The sequence below is a fragment of the Sander lucioperca genome, chromosome 15 (genome assembly GCF_008315115.2).
Source record: "Sander lucioperca isolate FBNREF2018 chromosome 15, SLUC_FBN_1.2, whole genome shotgun sequence".
Classification (NCBI taxonomy): Eukaryota; Metazoa; Chordata; class Actinopteri; order Perciformes; family Percidae; genus Sander; species Sander lucioperca.
In genome coordinates, this window is record NC_050187.1 from 6970831 (window position 1) to 6993330 (window position 22500).

General features: G+C 46.0%; 1 protein-coding gene across 3 annotated transcripts in view; it reads left to right on the plus strand.

The window, feature by feature from the left end:
* ubr2 (ubiquitin protein ligase E3 component n-recognin 2) overlaps positions 1–22500 on the plus strand; it is a 52517-nt gene that overhangs the window by 17604 nt on the left and 12413 nt on the right. For 2 of the 3 annotated variants that reach the window (XM_031321542.2, XM_031321545.2), the window contains exons 19-35: positions 826–942; positions 2752–2815; positions 2911–3035; positions 3137–3189; positions 5473–5575; positions 5830–5878; positions 6006–6160; positions 6458–6560; positions 6740–6849; positions 9586–9669; positions 10253–10434; positions 12446–12654; positions 13293–13386; positions 13473–13634; positions 14933–15021; positions 15204–15264; positions 16482–16630. In XM_031321542.2, coding sequence (XP_031177402.1) covers positions 826–942; positions 2752–2815; positions 2911–3035; positions 3137–3189; positions 5473–5575; positions 5830–5878; positions 6006–6160; positions 6458–6560; positions 6740–6849; positions 9586–9669; positions 10253–10434; positions 12446–12654; positions 13293–13386; positions 13473–13634; positions 14933–15021; positions 15204–15264; positions 16482–16630 — 1909 coding nt within the window. Of the gene's footprint in view, positions 1–825; positions 943–2751; positions 2816–2910; positions 3036–3136; positions 3190–5472; positions 5576–5829; positions 5879–6005; positions 6161–6457; positions 6561–6739; positions 6850–9585; positions 9670–10252; positions 10435–12445; positions 12655–13292; positions 13387–13472; positions 13635–14404; positions 14427–14932; positions 15022–15203; positions 15265–16481; positions 16631–22500 lie in introns of all 3 variants that reach the window. The other variant, XM_031321543.2, reaches the window with a different exon arrangement.

Consider the following 22500-nt stretch of genomic DNA (forward strand, 5'->3'; position numbering starts at 1 on the left):
GGACCACTCCGTGAGGGTACTGCAGGTGGTCCACAGACCACTAGTGGCCCACTAGGACCACTAGTGGTCCGTGGACCACCTGCCCCAATGGACCAGTGTGGTCCTAGTGGGCCACAGTTTGGGAATGACTGACTGGTCTAGACCTCCTCAATCTGTAAAGTGTCTCCAGATAACTCCTGTTATCATTTGATACCATAAATAAAATAAAATTGAATAAAAGGACTGTTAAAACTTTGCAAATTTATCATAATTTCACAAATATTAATCTAGAGCTGGGCAGTAAAACTGATGATTATTTATCTAAAATCTCATTGTGTAAATATTTTGTGAAAGCACCAATAGTCAACACTACAATATCGTAGCAGTATCGATATCGAGGTATTTGATAAAAAAAAAATATATATATATATATATATATATATATATATATATATATATATATATAAAATCGTGATATTAGATTTTTCTCCATATCCCTAGAGTTTAGCCGGGCCGGGCCGATACTTTACACCGCTATGATTAAATATCGGGCTCGGGCTCATAATTACAGTTAATCTGTCGGGCCGGTCCGGGCTCGGACACGTGCACGGGCTCGGGTAGGGTTGGGCTGGATTTTTTGGGCCCAATCTAAGCTCTACATATCGCCCAGCCCGATATTAATCTTGGATCAGAAAAATGTTTATTTCCACAATAAGAAGATTTTGGTACAAACATTAAACAATGAATATAGCAAACCTATAAACACAGAGCAGAAACAGCGAGCAGCGTACCCATTGAGGCTTGTGGTGATGATTATTAATGAGATGTTTATGAATGTGTTTGCAGGCGGGGGCATCCATGATGGATCCTAACCACTTCCTGATGATCGTTCTCAGTCGGTTTGAACTCTTTCACATCTTCAGCTCTGCAGACTGCAGGAAGAGATACAGCGAGGCCAACAAGGTCCGTACTCCAGCAGGGCTGCTCCGTATCAGGAACATGGCTCACTGCCCTTATTCTGACTGATACTGAGATCACGATATGATTCACCATATTGGAGGGAATGGTCGTTTGTGTATCATTATTCTCATTTTCATTGAAAAATATTCAAATGTTAGATAGATAGATAGATAGATAGATAGATTTTTATTGATCCCAAAAAAATGGCAAATAACGGTGTTGCAGCAGCAAAATATCAGACACACAGCACACATACAGAGTACACATTAAATAATAGGAAACAATATACATGAAATAATAATAGAATACTACACGAGCAATATTTAAAATATATATAATTTGGAAATAAAATGTACAACTGTTTGACTAGTAATGATAGGATGTAGATAAACCTATTGTGCAAGGTGCATTCAGTGCAGTTGTGATGTATATGAGTCTTTAAGTTCTTTAAGTGTTAAAAAGTTTAGTTGCCTGTGGTAATTAAACAGGCAATTAATGTGGTAAATGATTTATAGTGTGATTTATGTGAGGAGCTGTACCAGTCTGTAGGAGACGACCTCTCTGCAGCTCCACACAACTTCATTCAGAACAGTTTGACACATACACTACTCACACAAAGTTATGATATCTGGCTTTCGGCCATGGAAAATGTTAAAAGTTCGAGCTACAGTGGTATTATATCATGAAAGTAGGACATTTAGCATGCAATGGTGATTTCCTCATCTCCAAAAAATTATTGAAACAAAAGCCAACAACAGTGGTGGGCATACCACAACACAAAATGTCAATGTCTCAATAAGTTGAGCATCAATTACAGCTCGACGTCGTCGTCTCATGATGTCCACAAGCATCACGGTCATGCCGGTCAAGGCTACAATTAACTGACCACATAAGTTATACCAGTTACAGTTCTCAAAGACACACGCACACACGGACGGACAGCACGCTCTCTTTCTCCTTTCTCTCAACTTTTCCGCCGTGTGTGGTGCGTACCCGCTCGCGGTGTGAAGCGTGTGGCGCGCTATTCTTCAGCGTGTGTGCAGAAGATGACAAACAAAAATCAGAATCGGCTAAAATCGGTATCGGCTGGCCTAACTCAAAGAAAATCGGAATCGGCCTAGAAAGTTGGAATCGGTGCATCTCTGTTAGTGTGCATTGTCCCTGTTAAATAAACCTGAAATAAATAAATAAATAAGCAGGGCTGGGCATCGTTTGGATTTTAACAATTCCGATTCTTCCTTCTGATTCCGGTTCTTATTGATTCCTGATTCTGATTCTTTGAGGGGTGGAGTTGGAACGGGCCACATGCCTATTTTCACAAATAAGAGGAAAGTTGTATTTTGATTTACTGGTGGTTTGCAGTTTTACCGGTCTTTTTCAAAGTAAAATAAAGCCACTGCTTACTGAGCTCCAAGGCTGCAACACAACAAGCAGCTGGCCGCTATGGAAACCAAAATTTGCGCATGTTAAATTGGGAAGCGATGATCAGACTTGAAACCAAATCCTCCAAACGATTCCAAGTAGGAATGGGTTCTCGATGCCCAACCCTACCCACAACTGGAGTAGTTGTCTGCTGAGGCATGGCGGCCCACTCTTCTTGAAGGGCGGCCCTCAGGTCATTGAGCTTCTGGGGTACAGAGCTACGGGCCTCAACACGGCCACTCAGCTGATCACATAGGTTTTCTATGGGATCAGGTCTCAGCTGATCCTATAGGTTCTCCATAGGATACTCTCTCACTCACTGTAAAGATAACCCTGACTGACTGTGTGTGTGTGTGTGTGTGTGTGTGTGTGTGTGTGTGTGTGTGTCAGGATGTGATCCAGCAGAACAACACTCTGATAGAGGAGATGCTTCACCTCATCATCATGGTCGTCGGTGAGTCCGTCTGAACTTTATTTAAAAAGAAACGTCTTCCTCTCAGGCTGAACTGTAATAACTCTGACGTGTGTGTGTGTGTGTGTGTGTTACAGGTGAGCGGTACGTGTCAGGTGTGGGCCAGGTGGAAGCCTTTGATGAGGTCAGAAGAGAAATCATTCATCAGCTGTCGATCCGACCAATGGCTCACAGCGAGCTGGTGAAGGCTCTGCCTGAGAACGTAAGACACCTGTCTGTCTGTCTGCCTGTCTCTCTCTCTGTCTGCCTGTCTGTCTGTCTGCCTGCCTGTCTGTTTACTGACAGACTGTTTCCTGTCTCCAGGGGAACAAGGAGACTGGTCTGGAGAGAGTCATCGACACCGTGGCTTCATTCAAGTCAGTTTCCTTTTAACACTAAAACATGTTGTTCCATGTCCCCTAATGTCTCCCCTTGATGTTCTCACTGATGACCACGCTCAGTAGAGAGCTAACCAGGAAACTACGTCATTCAGAACAGTTTGACACATACACTACTCACACAAAGTTATGATATCTGGCTTTCGGCTGAAATTTATGGAAATTGTAAAAAGTTCAAGCTACAGTGGTATTATATCATGAAAGTAGGACATTTAAGTAGAAGCATGCAATGGTGATTTCCTCATCTCCAAAAAATTATTGAAACAAAAGCCAACAACAGTGGTGGGTATACCACAACAAGAAATGTCAATGTCTCAATAAGTTGAGCATCAATTACAGCTCGACAGCAGCGTCTCATGATGTCCACAAGCATCACGGTCATGCCGGTCAAGGCTACAATTAACTGACCACATAAGTTATACCAGTTACAGTTCTCAAAGACACACGCACACACGGACGGACAGCACGGAAACGGCGAGCGGGATGAGCGTGACTAGAGTCTCTCAAAATCTGATGAAAATCTTTTAAGCTGACCTTTGTTGATCTGAAATGAAGACAGATTCAGCAACTGCACGGCCTATTTCTCTCTTCAAATGTTTTCAGAAACACGTTTCGGTGAACTATTTTAGTCCAATATGAGATCATATTCTGAACGGGCCGCCATGACAGTCTGGCTGTGAATTTCTGGAGAAAAAAGACCCCACTGGGAATCAAATGAATGCAAAGAAAGTTACTTTATGAACTTGATTTTAAGATTTGTAATTATTTATTTATTTCTCCAAGTACCTGACTAAAAAGCTAAAAATCTCTATCCTTACCAGAGTCAATATAGTGTTTAGTAACTCCTAAATAATGTTGATTACTCACTGACGTCCAGTGATCACCGGTTAATGAAGTCCGTGTTAACACAGCCCATCTACACTCTTACCCAGCGACAGAGAAACAGGCTGGATAGTCTGGTACGCTGTTGTTTTCACAACAACAAAAACACAGCAGTCTCTGAACTGGCTTTGGGAGTTTGGTTGAAGTTGGATATAGTCCAGTTTTTGTCTAATGAGCGGACACTTGCAAGCAGGATTGATGGAACAGGTGGCTGGCTAGCGTTAGCTTTCCACCTAGCTAGGTTATACGCCAGCCCCCGTTCGCATTTCACCGCTGAGGATGTCCCCCCCATGATCGCCCGCTCTGGCCACCGCTGCTGCAGCTGCTCGCTCAGCCACCGCTGCAGCTGCTGCTGCTCGCTCCAGCCACCGCCGCTGCAGCTGCTCGCTCCGGCCGCTTCCGGCCACCGCTGCTGCTCGCTCCACAGGTTGTGCCATAGAAACCTCTTATTTCCGAACATCCATCTCTCCCCCGCCCCCCGAGGTCCGGTGGTCTAGCATCATGTTAACTGTACTACTATGCTTAGCTCGTAGCTGGTAGCTCCAGCTTGACGTGCTTCGGTGATATTTTAATTCAGCTTTACACAACGTGCATATGGCTTTGACTCGTCTACGAGCCTTCCGGGAGTTTCTGAAAATAAAAAGCTCCATTCAGAGTTATTGCTGCTGTGTTTCTCCATCATGCTGCAGTAGCAGCAGCAGGATGTGTTAGGAGGAAGTGGCAGCTTGATGAGAAGTAACGGAGCTGCAAAGGGTCAAAATAGTAGCCTGTTAGGTCCACGCCAAGCCCAGTGAAGTGGAACAGAAATTAATAAATGCCGGCATGCGATTAATGCAATTTAAAAAAAAAAAAAAATAAAATAAATAAATAAATAAAATTACATCGCGTCGGCCCTTAATCGCATCGCGATTAACACGTTAACGCTGACAGCCCTAGTTTTGAGGCATTTTTTTGGACCTCGGGGACCTAACTGATCAGTCCGATTGACTTTACTGGTCGGCCGTCTGGTTGGTGTGTAAGCACCTTAAGACATCTCCATACACACACTCCTACAACTTCCCTGTGCTTGTGTGCCCATTCTACACACACACACACACACACACACACACACACACAGTTCATGTTGTCAGTTCATGTTGCCACTTGTGCATGTGAACCACCAATGTTTGCACACGCATGCACGCACACACACACACACACACAGAAACACACACACACACAGAAACACACACACACACACACAGAAACACACACGTTGTAGATGTTAATGTTCTAATAAGGTTCTTTTTACAGTAAATGTTGTATTAAAACGAGCAGTAAATGAAGGGGGGTGTTTAAAGGGTAATGGTGATTGAGTTTGTCTGTTTCCTGGCCCTGCAGGAAGCCCGGTGTGACGGGCCGAGGGCTGTACGAGCTGCGTCCTGAGTGGAACAGACACTTCAACCTGTACTTCCATCACTACAGCCGAGCCGACCAATCAAAGGTCTTCATTTACATTTACAATCAGCAGAGCCAATCACAATCTCTGGATGTTTTTACAGGTTTTAGGTTTCTAGATAATATAGATGGAGGTGTGTTAACATTCAGAGGTTTTTATTTAAATCTGCAAAGAAATCTGCGGAAAAGCGTTACTTAAATATTTTTTATTTAAATTCCGTGTGGCCATGGGTTGTTGATCGTGTTATGGGTTTTTGTTGTGTGCGTTGTCATGGTAACAGTGTGTGATGCATGTTGCAGGCTGAGGAGGCTCAGAGGAAGCTGCGGAGACAGAACGGAGAGAACACAGGTAAACACACACCTGTCCGTCTCTCAGTGATGCACAACAGGAAGACACCTGTGTGTCCCAGTGCTAATGTGTGTGTGTGTGTGTGTGTGTGTGTGTGTGTGTGTGTGTGTGTGTGTGTGTCTCTCAGCCCTGCCCCCCCCTCCCCCTCCTCCCCTCTGTCCTCTGTTTGGCAGCCTGGTGAATCTGCTGCAGTGTGACGTGCTGCTGGCTGTAGAGGGCGCCGTGCTGCAGTGGGCCGTGGAGCCCAGCGGGGGGGGCTGGACCGAGTCCATGCTGCAGCGGGTAAGACGCCGTATACACGCCAACGTTTTCAAAAAAGTATTCAGGTTTCATGTTGCTCCCTGTGGTCTCTAAATATCACCAGTAGGTGGCCCCCTGTGGTCATTGATGACAATTTGTGTGTGTGTGTGTGTGTGTGTGTGTGTGTGTGTGTGTGTGTGTGTGTGTCTCTCTGTGTGTGTGTGTGTGTGTGTGTGTGTGTGTGTGTCTCTCTGTGTGTGTGTGTGTGTGTGTGTGTGTGTGTCTCTCTGTGTGTGTGTGTGTGTGTGTGTGTGTGTGTGTGTGTGTGTGTGTGTGCAGGTGCTCCACCTGGTAGGCGTGGCTCTGCTGGAGGAGCAGCAGCAGCTGGAGAACAGCAGCGGAGATGACGACGTCACCTTTAACTACACCTGCAAGATCACACGTCAGTACACACACAGGTCACACACACACAGAAACACACACACACATGCACTAAACCAGCTGTCTGACACTCACACATCAAACAGAAGAAGTTTGTCTTTAGGAACATGGATTGAAGTGTGTGTGTGTGTGTGTGTGTGTGTGTGTGTGTGTGTGTGTGTGTGTGTTACCTGTGTGTAGGTCCAGGTGAAGCTCCCAGTACTTCAGGAAGTGTCCTGGCTCTGTTGGAGAGTTTGCAGAACGCTCCACACCTCGAAGTCCACAAAGACATGATCACCTGGATCCTCAAGGTACCCGACACAGAGACATGGGTTTCGGTTTCCACACATTTACACATTCAGACTATGTCCACTATTGGCGTATTTTTTGAAGCTGCCAGCATCTGTTTTACGTTATAATCTTATGGAGTAAACCGTGTTTTGAAAAAAGTCCTGAGCCCTTTTTAAAACCGCTGACGTTATTAATCTGCAGCTCAGAGCGTCTTTTCGAAGTTGTAAAAAGTTAAACTTTTCTGAAAGAAACTCCCTACGGCTAGCGCTTTTTTGACTGCTGACCAGTGACAAGCGGAGTAGTCGTTTCCATAACAACAAGAAGAGTCCCGCACACGGACCATTACGCAAGCAATAATTTATTTAGAAAATACAACGTTTTCGGTCTTAGACGGTCGTTTCGGTCAATAAATTATGGTCAGCGTGCGGGACTCTTCTCTAAGCTTTTGATTATATCTTACGCACCTGCCCGACAAAAAGGTGTGCAAAAAAGCTTTCTTACATAACAAGAACAAATGGATAAGGTGCCGGTAGAGACTAGTGCTGAAAGGCAGACGGGAAAGTGCGAGATCTATATGTATGCAAGAAAAAAAATATTTGAAATAAGAACTGTATAAATACAATAAAAAAGTAGGAGACAGAAAAGTGTTTTGCACATAAATTACAATCTCCAAATGAATTCAGACCACCATTAACCATCGTGGGATCTGACCATCGTGGGATCTGACCATCGGGGCGTCCCGCAGGGCTCCATCCTGGGTCCCGTGTTACTTTCATTCACACATGACAATTAAGAATAGATGTAAAAGCTTTTCCCAGTCGGCCCTTTGCCTCCTGATTTGCAGAGCTGGATATATCTTGACGCATGCAGTTGTAAAGATGAGAAGTTGATCCAGTCATGTATTATTCTTGATATAGATAGAATGTTACAAAAACAAAAACTTGAGGTAAAATAACTAGAGGTGCAAAGATGAATCGATTAATCAATTAGTTGTCAACTATTAAATTAATAGCCAACTATTTTGATAATCGATTAGTCGTTTGAGTAATTTTTTTATTTAAAAAAAATCAGATTTCTCTGATTCCAGCTTGTTAAATGTGAATATCTTCTAGTCTCTTCTCTCCTTTGGGACAGTAAACTGAATATCTTTGAGTTTTGGACAAAACACGACATTTGAGGACGTCCTCTCAGGCTTTGGGAAACTCTGATCCACATTTTTCACCATGTTTTCACATTTTTATAGATCAAATAACTGATCGATTAATTGAGAAAATAATCGACAGATTAATCGACTATGAAAATAATTGTTAGCAGCCCTATAATTAACACAAACAATTAAACTAAAGCAGTTTCTTATATGGTTGCAAACGGCTTGTCAGGTCATGGCACCACACGCCCACTGCTGTGGCTTCCTGTCTTTAAAGCCTTTCCCCTTGGGCTCCACGTTCAGCCTCCCAACCGTCCTCTAGGTGGGGGTAGACAGACCTGTGGCCAAATATACTCACTATTCATCCACACACACACACACACACACACATACACACACACACACACACACACACACACACACACACACTCACTACTATTCATCCACACACATACACACACACACACACACACTCTTACTACTATTCACAAGAAAGAAACATGAAATCAACCCATAGCTCAATAGAGTTGGGTATCGTTTGGATTTTTTTCCGATACCGGTGCTAAAATGCTACTAAAAATACTAAATACTAAAAAAAAATTATATATTTAAAAAAGAAAAACGAGAGCACAAAACGACAGTCGGCGGCATTTAAGAACGGCTCGTTTATCGCTAAGCCCATATGGTCAAAATTAAATCATTTATTAATAATGTAATAACAATAACTTATTTCAGCAGTAAATTAACGTTACCTTACCTGCTGCCAGGTGTAGTGTTAACTAGCTAACGGAAGGCTAACGTTACCTGCTGCCAGGTGTAGTGTTAACTAGCTAACGGAAGGCTAACGTTAGCTGCTGCCAGGTGTAGTGTTTACTAGCTAACGCTAGGCTAACGTTACCTGCTGCCAGGTGTAGTGTTTACTAGCTAACGCTAGGCTAACGTTACCTGCTGCCAGGTGTAGTGTTTACTAGCTAACGCTAGGCTAACGTTACCTGCTGCCAGGTGTAGTGTTTACTAGCTAACGCTAGGCTAACGTTACCTGCTGCCAGGTGTAGTGTTTACTAGCTAATGCTAGGCTAACGTTACCTGCTGCCAGGTGTAGTGTTTACTAGCTAACGCTAGGCTAACGTTACCTGCTGCCAGGTGTAGTGTTTACTAGCTAAGGCTAGGCTAACGTTACCTGCTGCCAGGTGTAGTGTTTACTAGCTAATGCTAGGCTAACGTTACCTGCTGCCAGGTGTAATGTTTACTAGCTAACGGTAGGCTAACGTTACCTGCTGCCAGGTGTAGTGTTTACTAGCTAACGGTAGGCTAACGTTACCTGCTGCCAGGTGTAGTGTTTACTAGCTAACGGTAGGCTAACGTTACCTGCTGCCAGGTGTATTATGTTAACATCAGAGGGCAGCGCTGGCATTCCAGTGGCACCGAAATCCGCGTTACTGTTTGGTCCGGTAGATACCGGTGAGGCACCGGTGCTGTATTACCACCAGGTGTCGGTACCCAACCCTAATTAAGAATGAAGTTTGTTTGAGTTTGAGGTTTATCTGGATGTTTCTGTTTATCTCATTAACGGTCAGCTGTTCACACAGAACTTTGTTTGTGTTTTTAGTTGGTGGCAAACATCAAAACGATGAGAGAGAGAACGCCCTCGACCTCCAGCATCACCGTCTGCCAGGGACAAAGACCAGAGGAGGTGAGACACACAAACTCACACACACACACACACACACACACACACACACACTCACAGACACACACACACACACACACACATACAGACACACACACACACACACATACAGACACACACACACACACAGACACATACAGACACACACACACACACACACACAGACACACACACACACACACACTCACAGACACACACACACACACAGACATACAGACACACACACAGACACACACACACACACACACACACACAGTGTGTTATGAATGTGATCAGATCAGACTGTGGTAGTACTGGGAAGCTTCCAGGTATGAATGTGGAACTGTGTGAATGTGATTAGGGTGTTCCTGCAAAAGAGAGGCTTCCTCTCAGTAAACCTTCCCTCAATAAATTAAGGTTAAAAAACTTCTATTCTAAAGTAAACTAGCCAACAATATAACGGCCTGCAAGTCCAGCTGAGATAATCAGACCATTACACACACAACTGAACCTGATGATACTAACACACTTTTACTGTAAATGTATTTTACATTGTGGTGTTAGTACTTTTACTGCAGTAATCTGACTACTTCTTCCCCCGCTGCAGACGGTACGAGACAAAGACAAGGCCGAGAGGAAGAGGAAGGCGGAGATGGCTCGTCTGCGGAGGGAGAAGATCATGGCTCAGATGTCGGAGATGCAGAAACATTTCATCAACGAAAACAAAGAACTTTTCCAGCAGAGTCTGGAGGAGCTGGAGGCGTCCACGTCTGCCGCTGCAGACAGCAGGTACGCAGTAGTGATACACAGATTTTATCGGCCGGCCGATATATCGGGCCAATATTTGCGTTTTTGCATTTATTCGTATTTTGGCTGCATTGGCCGATAGTCTTTTCCCGGCATTATTTACAGGCAGGCGTCCACAGGCAGCTCTGTGTTGCTGGAGACGCTGCAGTTCACGTGCAGACCATGCATTGCCCCTCCCCCACTAGCAGAGTGCTGCACCATGGCTTAAAGCGTAACTCTCCCCAAAATGCAACCTAGGGTCTTTTTGTGAATGTACCGTATTTTAGTTTTTGGGTCAAATGGCCTTTTGAATGGGAGAGCTAGGGGCACTTTGATGCTAGCCTCAAAATATCTATTTTTAAACCACTAAGAAGGCTCGACACAACATGAGACTTTGCTCCAAGTATCACCAGGAGCTCTACACCTTAACTCCACCGGTGACCAAGATATACTATAACCAGGAGCTCTATACCTTAACCAAAGACTTGACAACATTGTCTGTGTAACCAGAGTTTACTAAAAAGAGGTTTTAACAACTCACATTAGCAGTTGTTCTTCCGGTCTCCGTCTATCGAGCCAGTCAGAAATAGTCGAGGGAGGAGAGTAAAGATGAAAAGCTCCTAAAGCTTAGCTCCATATAAATGCACGGATAATTCGCTGTTTTGTCGTTAGTGAAACACAATATTGACCTTGTAGTTGAAAAAGGAGCCTCATATAAGAATGACATTTCCTCCTATGGAGTCCGTTCATTCACATTCAGAGATCGCCTATTTTGGACTGGGAAGATGGCGGATAGCGTAAACACCAACTGCTAACGTGAGTTGTTAAAACCTCTTTTTAGTAAACTCTGAACACAACCAATGTTGTCAAGTCTTTGGTTAAGGTGTAGAGCTCCTGGTGATACTTGGAGCAAAGTCTCATGTTGTGTCGAGCCTTCTTAGTGTTTTAAAAATAGATATTTTGAGGCTAGCATCAAAGTGCCCCTAGCTCTCCCATTCAAAAGACCATTTGACCCAAAAACTGGAATACGGTAAATCTTAAAAGTGGCGTTTCCGTCCTAATTATGCTTTTAAACGAAAGTTTGACTCGGGTACATTCACAAAAAGACCCTAGGTTGCATTTTGGCGAGCGTTAGGCTTTAACGTGTACATACAAGATAGTATGTTCTACGTGTTGTTATGTAGGTCTTAAACTGAGGTTTTGGCGACGGGATGCCATTCAGGGCTTCCGTAGACCTCTGAAGCCAAACTAGCGAAAAGTAGTTTACGCCCTAGGACGTTTACAAACTGCATCGGGATTCATTTTTGATCTCAACCGGTTATCTTTTCACATTTAGCATTACATCTGTAGATTTAACTTCATATTAAGATACTCTGAGTTAGGGCGCCGACACACCGAGCTGATAATCGGCTGTCTGACCGTCTGGCGAGGTCGGTGACTCGAGTCTGATCGGTGTGTTCCGTGCCGTCGTCCGTCCGAGGGGACTGTTATGGAAACGTATTACGTCTCGTCTCTTCGGTGTGTTCTGAGACACTTTCTGGACCAACTCGGGGAGACTGATCAGCCACGCTGGCTTTACTGCTGATGGCCGGCCGTCTGGTGGGTGTGTGACGGCCGTCTGGTTGGTGTGTAACGGCCGTCTGGTTGGTGTGTGACGGCCGTCTGGTCGGTGTGTGACGGCCGTCTGGTCGGTGTGTGACGGCCGTCTGGTCGGTGTGTGACAAATTAGACAAATTACTGCTTGTGAATGCTTGTGTGTGTTGGTGTGTGTGTCTGTGTGGTCAAAAACTGTATGTGCTTCCGGGTTGCACCTCAGGAACCAAAGATTGGTTCCTATTTATACCAAGAGCACTAATTGGCTCTGACAATATATATTATATATTGACCAGTCCAACTGGCTTTTCTGCTGACAGTCGGCCGTCTGGGCCTTTAGCTAACCCTCTCTAAGATATTATATATATTATATATTATCTCTTGTAATGAAGCCCTCCTGTTCTCTCCCCTTTCCTCCCAGTCCTCCCAGTGCAGACTCCGGTGGCGTGTCCCAGGTGTGCGTCGGTCCGAAACGTGTGGGCGGAGCCGAGCGCCGGCAGCTGGTCACCTGCATCCTGTGTCAGGAGGAGCAGGAGGTCAGAGGTCACGGCAGAGCCATGGTGCTGGCAGCGTTCGTCCAGAGGTCCACCGTGCTGTCCAAAAACCGCCGCCGAAACCTCCCGGACCCAGGTGGGCGGAGCCTCCCTCTGACATCATCAGGATGGTTTCCATTTAACAAACAATAAAGGCTCATTTCAGGGTTTTCTTTCAACCTGGACCCCATGTTCCCATGTTTCTGTGATGGAACAACAATCTCTGAAACTGGTCCAGTATTAAACAAGAAACAAGCTGTAATGTAATCTGAAATCCCCATCACCAAACCCACCAGACTCCATGTAAATAATCAGCACTTTTAGCGTGTATAGAGCCAGCATATTTCCACCAGACTCCATGTAAATAATCAGGACTTTTAGCGTGTATAGAGCCAGCATATTTCCACCAGACTCCATGTAAATAATCAGGACTTTTAGCGTGTATAGAGCCAGCATATTTCCACCAGACTCCATGTAAATAATCAGGACTTTTAGCGTGTATAGAGCCAGCATATCTCCACATGTAAATGGGTGAATTAAGGGTTTATTTCAACCAAACCAGAGTGGTGATTGTTGGAACAGTGGAAAGATGAACCAAGACGGCTTTTGATAGTTTGATTTAGTTTCTGTCCACTTTGAATGAAGTGTGTTTTACCATGATAAAAGTCCTGATTATTTACATGGAGTCTGGTGGGTTAATCAGTGTTGATTGATGGATGAGTTAATGTGTTACAGAGCACCACGACCCTGTGTTCATGCACCCGGACCTGTCTCTGGGGATTTACACGGCCAGCTGTGGACACATCATGCACGCCACCTGCTGGCAGCGGTGAGACACTGCAGCTGCACACGCTATTAGTCAACCAATCAGCTATCAGATGCCTTCAACAATGATGAAATGAGATGTGTGTCCAGGTACTTTGAGGCGGTGCAGCTGAAGGAGCAGCGGCGACAGCAGCGTCTGCGAGGTCACACCAGCTACGACGTGGAGAACGGAGAGTTCCTGTGTCCGCTGTGTGAATGTCTGAGCAACACAGTGATCCCTCTGCTGCCCCATACACACTCCCCTCACCACAGGTACACACACACACACACACACACACACACTCCCCTCACCACAGGTACACACACACACACACACACACACACTCCCCTCACCACAGGTACACACACACACACACACACACACACACACACACACACACACACACACACACTCCCCTCACCACAGGTACACACACACACACTCACCTCACCACAGGTACACACACACACACACACACACACACACTCCCCTCACCACAGGTACACACACACACACTCACCTCACCACAGGTACACACACATACACACACACTCCCCTCACCACAGGTACACACACACACACACACACACTCTCACACACACTCACCTCACCACAGGTACACACACACACACACACACACACCCCTCACCACAGGTACACACACACTCACCTCACCACAGGTACACACACACACACACACACACACACACACACACACACACCTCACCACAGGTACACACACACACACACACACCTCACCACAGGTACACACACACACACACCTCACCTCACCACAGGTACACACACACACACACACACACACACACACCTCACCTCACCACAGGTACACACACCTCACCTCACCACAGGTACACACACACACACTCCCCTCAACACAGGTACACACACACACACACACAACACACTCACTCACTCACTCCCCTCACCACAGGTACACACACACTCACACACACTCACTCACTCATTCACTCACTCACTCACACACACACACACACCTCACCACAGGCAGGCACACACACACACACACACACACCTCACCATAGGTACGTACACACTCACCTCACCACAGGTACACACACACACACACACACACACACACACACACACACACACACCTCACCACAGGTACACACACACACGCACACACCTCACTATAGGTACACACACACACACACACACCTCACCACAGGTACACACACACACACCTCACCACAGGTACACACACACACACACACACACACACACACACACCTCACCACAGGTACACACACACACGCACACACCTCACTATAGGTACACACACACACACACACCTCACCACAGGTACACACACACACACCTCACCACAGGTACACACACACACACACACACACCTCACCACAGGTACACACACACACACCTCACCACATGTACACACACACACACACACATTAACTGAGCTTCTCTCTCTCTGTCTCTCTCTTTCTCTCTGTCTGTCTCTCTCTCTCTCTCCTCTCTTTCTGTCTCTCTCTCTCTCCTCTCTCTCTGTCTATCTGTCTCTCTCTCTCAGTGTGGATCATCCCTGTCTGGAGGCGTGGCTTAAAACGACCATTCAGCAGGTTGCAGCGCTGCACTGTGCCCACAGGAAGCAATCAGACGGTATGTCAATCATTTAGAGGGTGGAGTCACATGATCCAAATCTGTTTGTCTGTCTGTGTGTGTGTGTGTGTGTGTGTGTGTGTGTGTTAACGTGTGTGTGTGTGTGTGTGTGTGTGTGTGTGTGTGTGTGTGTGTGTCAATGTGTGTGTGTGTGTGTGTGTGTGTGTGTGTGTGTGTTTCAGGTGAAGCAGAGGGGGCGGAGCCTGCTGTTCCTGAAGGATTCCGAGTCGACTTCACGCCACCGTGAGTCAGCAGCAGGCGCGTGCTGATTGGCTCAGATTGTATATCAACAATTGAATAAACGATGGGAGATTGTTTCTTATGCTGATATTAAAACTTAATTACACACACTTAATTAATCCGGTGTAATTATCCCATTAGGAGGCAGAGGAATAGCTAAACAACTGTGGGATAAGCTAGAAAGTCCCTGAAAGGAGATCGCAGTGAGTGAACTAGTGTAACGTTGCTTCGTCGAGCTACCGAAGCACAGCGCTAGACGGCAGCCAATCAGAAGGCAGGACAGCCGTGCCGGTGTAGCTAGTTTCATTGATTAAAGTGGAAGCATCTCTGCATATGTTATGTCCAATTATGTGTTGAATTAAGCCAGACTGGCAATAAGATCGCATATCGGCGAGCTCAAGCGAGTTTCCTGCAGAAAATGCTTGTGGATGCTGAAAGCTGAAAAGCTAACAATCTAAAGATGCACAAAACACACCTACTAAACTAAACTAGTCGCTTTCGCGAAACAGACGTTAGAGGGAACTGAAACATGGCTAGATGTCACACTAGTTACTGTTACGCCTGGCAGCAGGTAACGTTAGCCTTCCGTTAGCTAGTCAACACTACACCTGGCAGCAGGTAACGTTAGCCTTCCGTTAGCTAGTCAACACTACACCTGGCAGCAGCTAACGTTAGCCTACCGTTAGCTAGCAGCTGACAGCTAAACGGTGTAAAGTGTGACTGTAGTTCACTGGAGAGGAACGTATGACAGTCTGCAGCTGCTGTTGTCGGAAAAACAACAGATGTTGCATTCACTTGAAACTCGCCTCGCCAGCCTCATGGTGCATTCAAAGTTATTGTAAAATACCCTTTTCCCATCCAGTGGTTGTTTTGTGAGGATTTTACTGGTGAAATAAGTTATTGTTATAAGTTATTGTTATTACTTTTTTAATAAATCATTTAATTTTGACCCTGTAGTCTTAGCAATAAACAAGCCGTTCTTTAATGTCGCTGACTGTCGTTTTGTGCTCCTTTTTAAAAAAATAAATAATAATAAAAGGGGGTGCGGTATAAAATGTGTCAGCCTTTCCAGCCCTTCTGAGTTTGCAGGTATGTATTATAAACTCAGTGATAACAGACAAACCGAAAGCTATCAAAAAGCCTGATACCAGTTTGATAGTTTGAGGTCTTGCTCTTCCTCTGAAACAAGCTGTGGTACCATGATGAGTGTGTCTCCGTAGGAACCCGTTCTCCAGCAGCGTCAGCGAGATGATCACCACCTTCAGCATGGCGACCTACAAGGTCGGACTGAAGCTGAACCCCAACGAGACAGACCCCAGAGTACCGGTGCTGAGCTGGTCCACCTGCGCCTTCACCATCCAGAGTATAGGTACACACACACACCATCCAGAGTATAGGTACACACACACCATCCAGAGTATAGGTACACACACACACCATCCAGAGTATAGGTACACACACACACCATCCAGAGTATAGGTACACACACACACACACACACACACACACACACACACACACACACCATCCAGAGTATAGGTGCACACACACACACACCATCCAGAGTATAGGTATACACACACACACACACACACCATCCAGAGTATAGGTATACACACACACACACACCATCCAGAGTATAGGTATACACACACACACACACACACCCCATCCAGAGTATAGATATATACACACACACACACACACACCAGCCAGAGTATAGGTACACACACACACCATCCAGAGTATAGGTATACACACACACACACCATCCAGAGTATAGATATATACACAAACACACACACACACACCCTCCAGAGTATAGATACACACACACACACACACACCCACCATCCAGAGTATAGGTACACACACACACACACACACACACACACACACACACACACACACACCCTCCAGAGTATAGGTACACACACACACCATCCAGAGTATAGTTACACACACACACACACCATCCAGAGTATAGTTACACACACACACACACACACCATCCAGAGTATAGGTACACACACACACACACACACACACACACACACCATCCAGACTATAGGTACACACACACCATCCAGAGGATAGGTGCGCACACACACACACCCCATCCAGAGTATAGGTATACACACACACACACCATCCAGAGTATAGGTACACACACACACACACACACCATCCAGAGTATAGGTACACACACACACACACACACACCATCCAGAGTATAGGTACACACACACACACACCATCCAGAGTATAGGTACACACACACACACACACACACCATCCAGAGTATAGGTACACACACACCATCCAGAGTATAGGTACACACACACACACACCATCCAGAGTATAGGTACACACACACACACACACACCATCCAGAGTATAGGTACACACACACCATCCAGAGTATAGGTACACACACACACACACACCATCCAGAGTATAGGTACACACACACACACACACCACACACACACACACACACACACACCCTCCAGAGTATAGATAAACACACACACCATCCGGAGTATAGGTACACACACACACCATCCAGAGTATAGGTACACACACACACACACACACACACACACCATCCAGAGTATAGGTGCACACACACACACACACACACACACACACACACACACACACCCTCCAGAGTATAGGTAAACACACACACCATCCGGAGTATAGGTACACACACACACACACACCATCCAGAGTATAGGTACACACACGCACACACACACACCCTCAGAGTATAGTACACACACACACCATCCAGAGTATAGGTACACACACACACACACACACACACACACCATCCAGAGTATAGGTACACACACACCATCCAGAGTATAGGTACACACACACACACACACACTCCATCCAGAGTATAGGTACACACACACACCATCCAGAGTATAGGTGCACACACACACACACACCATCCAGAGTATAGTTACACACACACACACACCATCCAGAGTATAGTTACACACACACACACACCATCCAGAGTATAGGTACACACACACACACACACACACACACACACACACACCATCCAGAGTATAGGTACACACACACCATCCAGAGGATAGGTGCGCACACACACACACCCCATCCAGAGTATAGGTATACACACACACACACCATCCAGAGTATAGGTACACACACACCATCCAGAGTATAGGTACACACACACACACACACCATCCAGAGTATAGGTACACACACACACACACACACACACACCATCCAGAGTATAGGTACACACACACACACACACACCATCCAGAGTATAGGTACACACACACCATCCAGAGTATAGGTACACACACACACACACACACCATCCAGAGTATAGGTACACACACACCATCCAGAGTATAGGTACACACACACACACACACACCATCCAGAGTATAGGTACACACACACACACACCATCCAGAGTATAGGTACACACACACCATCCAGAGTATAGGTACACACACACACACACACCATCCAGAGTATAGGTACACACACACACACACACACACACACACACACCCTCCAGAGTATAGGTAAACACACACACCATCCGGAGTATAGGTACACACACACACCATCCAAAGTATAGGTACACACACACACACACACACCATCCAGAGTATAGGTGCACACACACACACACACACACACACACACACACACACCCTCCAGAGTATAGGTAAACACACACACCATCCGGAGTATAGGTACACACACACACCATCCAGAGTATAGGTACACACACACACACACACACACACCATCCAGAGTATAGGTACACACACACCAGCCAGAGTATAGGTACACACACACACACACACACTCCATCCAGAGTATAGGTACACACACACACCATCCAGAGTATAGGTACACACACACACACACACACACACACACCATCCAGAGTATAGGTACACACACACACCATCCAGAGTATAGGTACACACACACACCATCCAGAGGATAGGTGCGCACACACACACCCCATCCAGAGTATAGGTATACACACACACACACACACACACACACACACACACACCATCCAGAGTATAGGTACACACACACACACACACACACCATCCAGAGTATAGGTACACACACACACCAGCCAGAGTATAGGTGCACACACACACACACACCCCATCCAGAGTATAGGTACACACACGCACACACACACTCTCCAGAGTATAGGTACACACACACCATCCAGAGTATAGGTACACACACACACACACACACACACACACACACCCTCCAGAGTATAGGTACACACACACACCATCCAGAGTATAGGTACACACACACACACACACACACCATCCAGAGTATAGGTACACACACACGCACACACACACCCTCCAGAGTATAGGTACACACACACACACACACCAGCCAGAGTATAGGTACACACACACACACACACCATCCAGAGTATAGGTACACACACACACCCCATCCAGAGTATAGGTACACACACACACGCACACACACACCCTCCAGAGTATAGGCACACACACAAACACACACACGCACACACAAACCATCCATAGTATAGGTACACACAGACACACCATCCAGAGTATAGGTGCACACACACACACACCATCCAGAGTATAGGTATACACACACACACACACACACCATCCAGAGTATAGGTATACACACACACACACACCATCCAGAGTATAGGTATACACACACACACACACACACCCCATCCAGAGTATAGATATATACACACACACACACACACACCAGCCAGAGTATAGGTACACACACACACCATCCAGAGTATAGGTATACACACACACACACCATCCAGAGTATAGATATATACACAAACACACACACACACACCCTCCAGAGTATAGATACACACACACACACACACACCCACCATCCAGAGTATAGGTACACACACACACACACACACACACACACACACACACACACACCCTCCAGAGTATAGGTACACACACACACCATCCAGAGTATAGTTACACACACACACACACCATCCAGAGTATAGTTACACACACACACACACCATCCAGAGTATAGGTACACACACACACACACACACACACACACACACACACCATCCAGAGTATAGGTACACACACACCATCCAGAGGATAGGTGCGCACACACACACACCCCATCCAGAGTATAGGTATACACACACACACACCATCCAGAGTATAGGTACACACACACACACACACACCATCCAGAGTATAGGTACACACACACACACACACACACCATCCAGAGTATAGGTACACACACACACACACCATCCAGAGTATAGGTACACACACACACACACACACACACCATCCAGAGTATAGGTACACACACACCATCCAGAGTATAGGTACACACACACACACACACCATCCAGAGTATAGGTACACACACACACACACACACACCATCCAGAGTATAGGTACACACACACCATCCAGAGTATAGGTACACACACACACACACACCATCCAGAGTATAGGTACACACACACACACACACACACACACACACACACACACACACCCTCCAGAGTATAGATAAACACACACACCATCCGGAGTATAGGTACACACACACACCATCCAGAGTATAGGTACACACACACACACACACACACACACACACCATCCAGAGTATAGGTGCACACACACACACACACACACACACACACACACCCTCCAGAGTATAGGTAAACACACACACCATCCGGAGTATAGGTACACACACACACACACACCATCCAGAGTATAGGTACACACACGCACACACACACACCCTCCAGAGTATAGGTACACACACACACCATCCAGAGTATAGGTACACACACACACACACACACACACACCATCCAGAGTATAGGTACACACACACCATCCAGAGTATAGGTACACACACACACACACACACTCCATCCAGAGTATAGGTACACACACACACCATCCAGAGTATAGGTGCACACACACACACACACCATCCAGAGTATAGTTACACACACACACACACCATCCAGAGTATAGTTACACACACACACACACCATCCAGAGTATAGGTACACACACACACACACACACACACACACACACACACCATCCAGAGTATAGGTACACACACACCATCCAGAGTATAGGTGCACACACACACACACACCATCCAGAGTATAGGTACACACACACACACACCACACCATCCAGAGTATAGGTACACACACACACACACCATCCAGAGTATAGGTACACACACACACACACCATCCAGAGTATAGGTACACACACACACACACACACACACACCATCCAGAGTATAGGTACACACACACACACACACACCATCCAGAGTATAGGTACACACACACCATCCAGAGTATAGGTACACACACACACACACCATCCAGAGTATAGGTACACACACACCATCCAGAGTATAGGTACACACACACACACACACCATCCAGAGTATAGGTACACACACACACACACACACACACACCCTCCAGAGTATAGGTAAACACACACACCATCCGGAGTATAGGTACACACACACACCATCCAAAGTATAGGTACACACACACACACACACACCATCCAGAGTATAGGTGCACACACACACACACACACACACACACACACACACCCTCCAGAGTATAGGTAAACACACACACCATCCGGAGTATAGGTACACACACACACCATCCAGAGTATAGGTACACACACACACACACCATCCAGAGTATAGGTACACACACACCAGCCAGAGTATAGGTACACACACACACCACACACACACTCCATCCAGAGTATAGGTACACACACACACCATCCAGAGTATAGGTACACACACACACACACACACACACACACCATCCAGAGTATAGGTACACACACACACCATCCAGAGTATAGGTACACACACACACCATCCAGAGGATAGGTGCGCACACACACACCCCATCCAGAGTATAGGTATACACACACACACACACACACACACCCTCCAGAGTATAGATACACACACACACACACACACACACACACCATCCAGAGTATAGGTACACACACACACCAGCCAGAGTATAGGTGCACACACACACACACACACCCCATCCAGAGTATAGGTACACACACGCACACACACACTCTCCAGAGTATAGGTACACACACA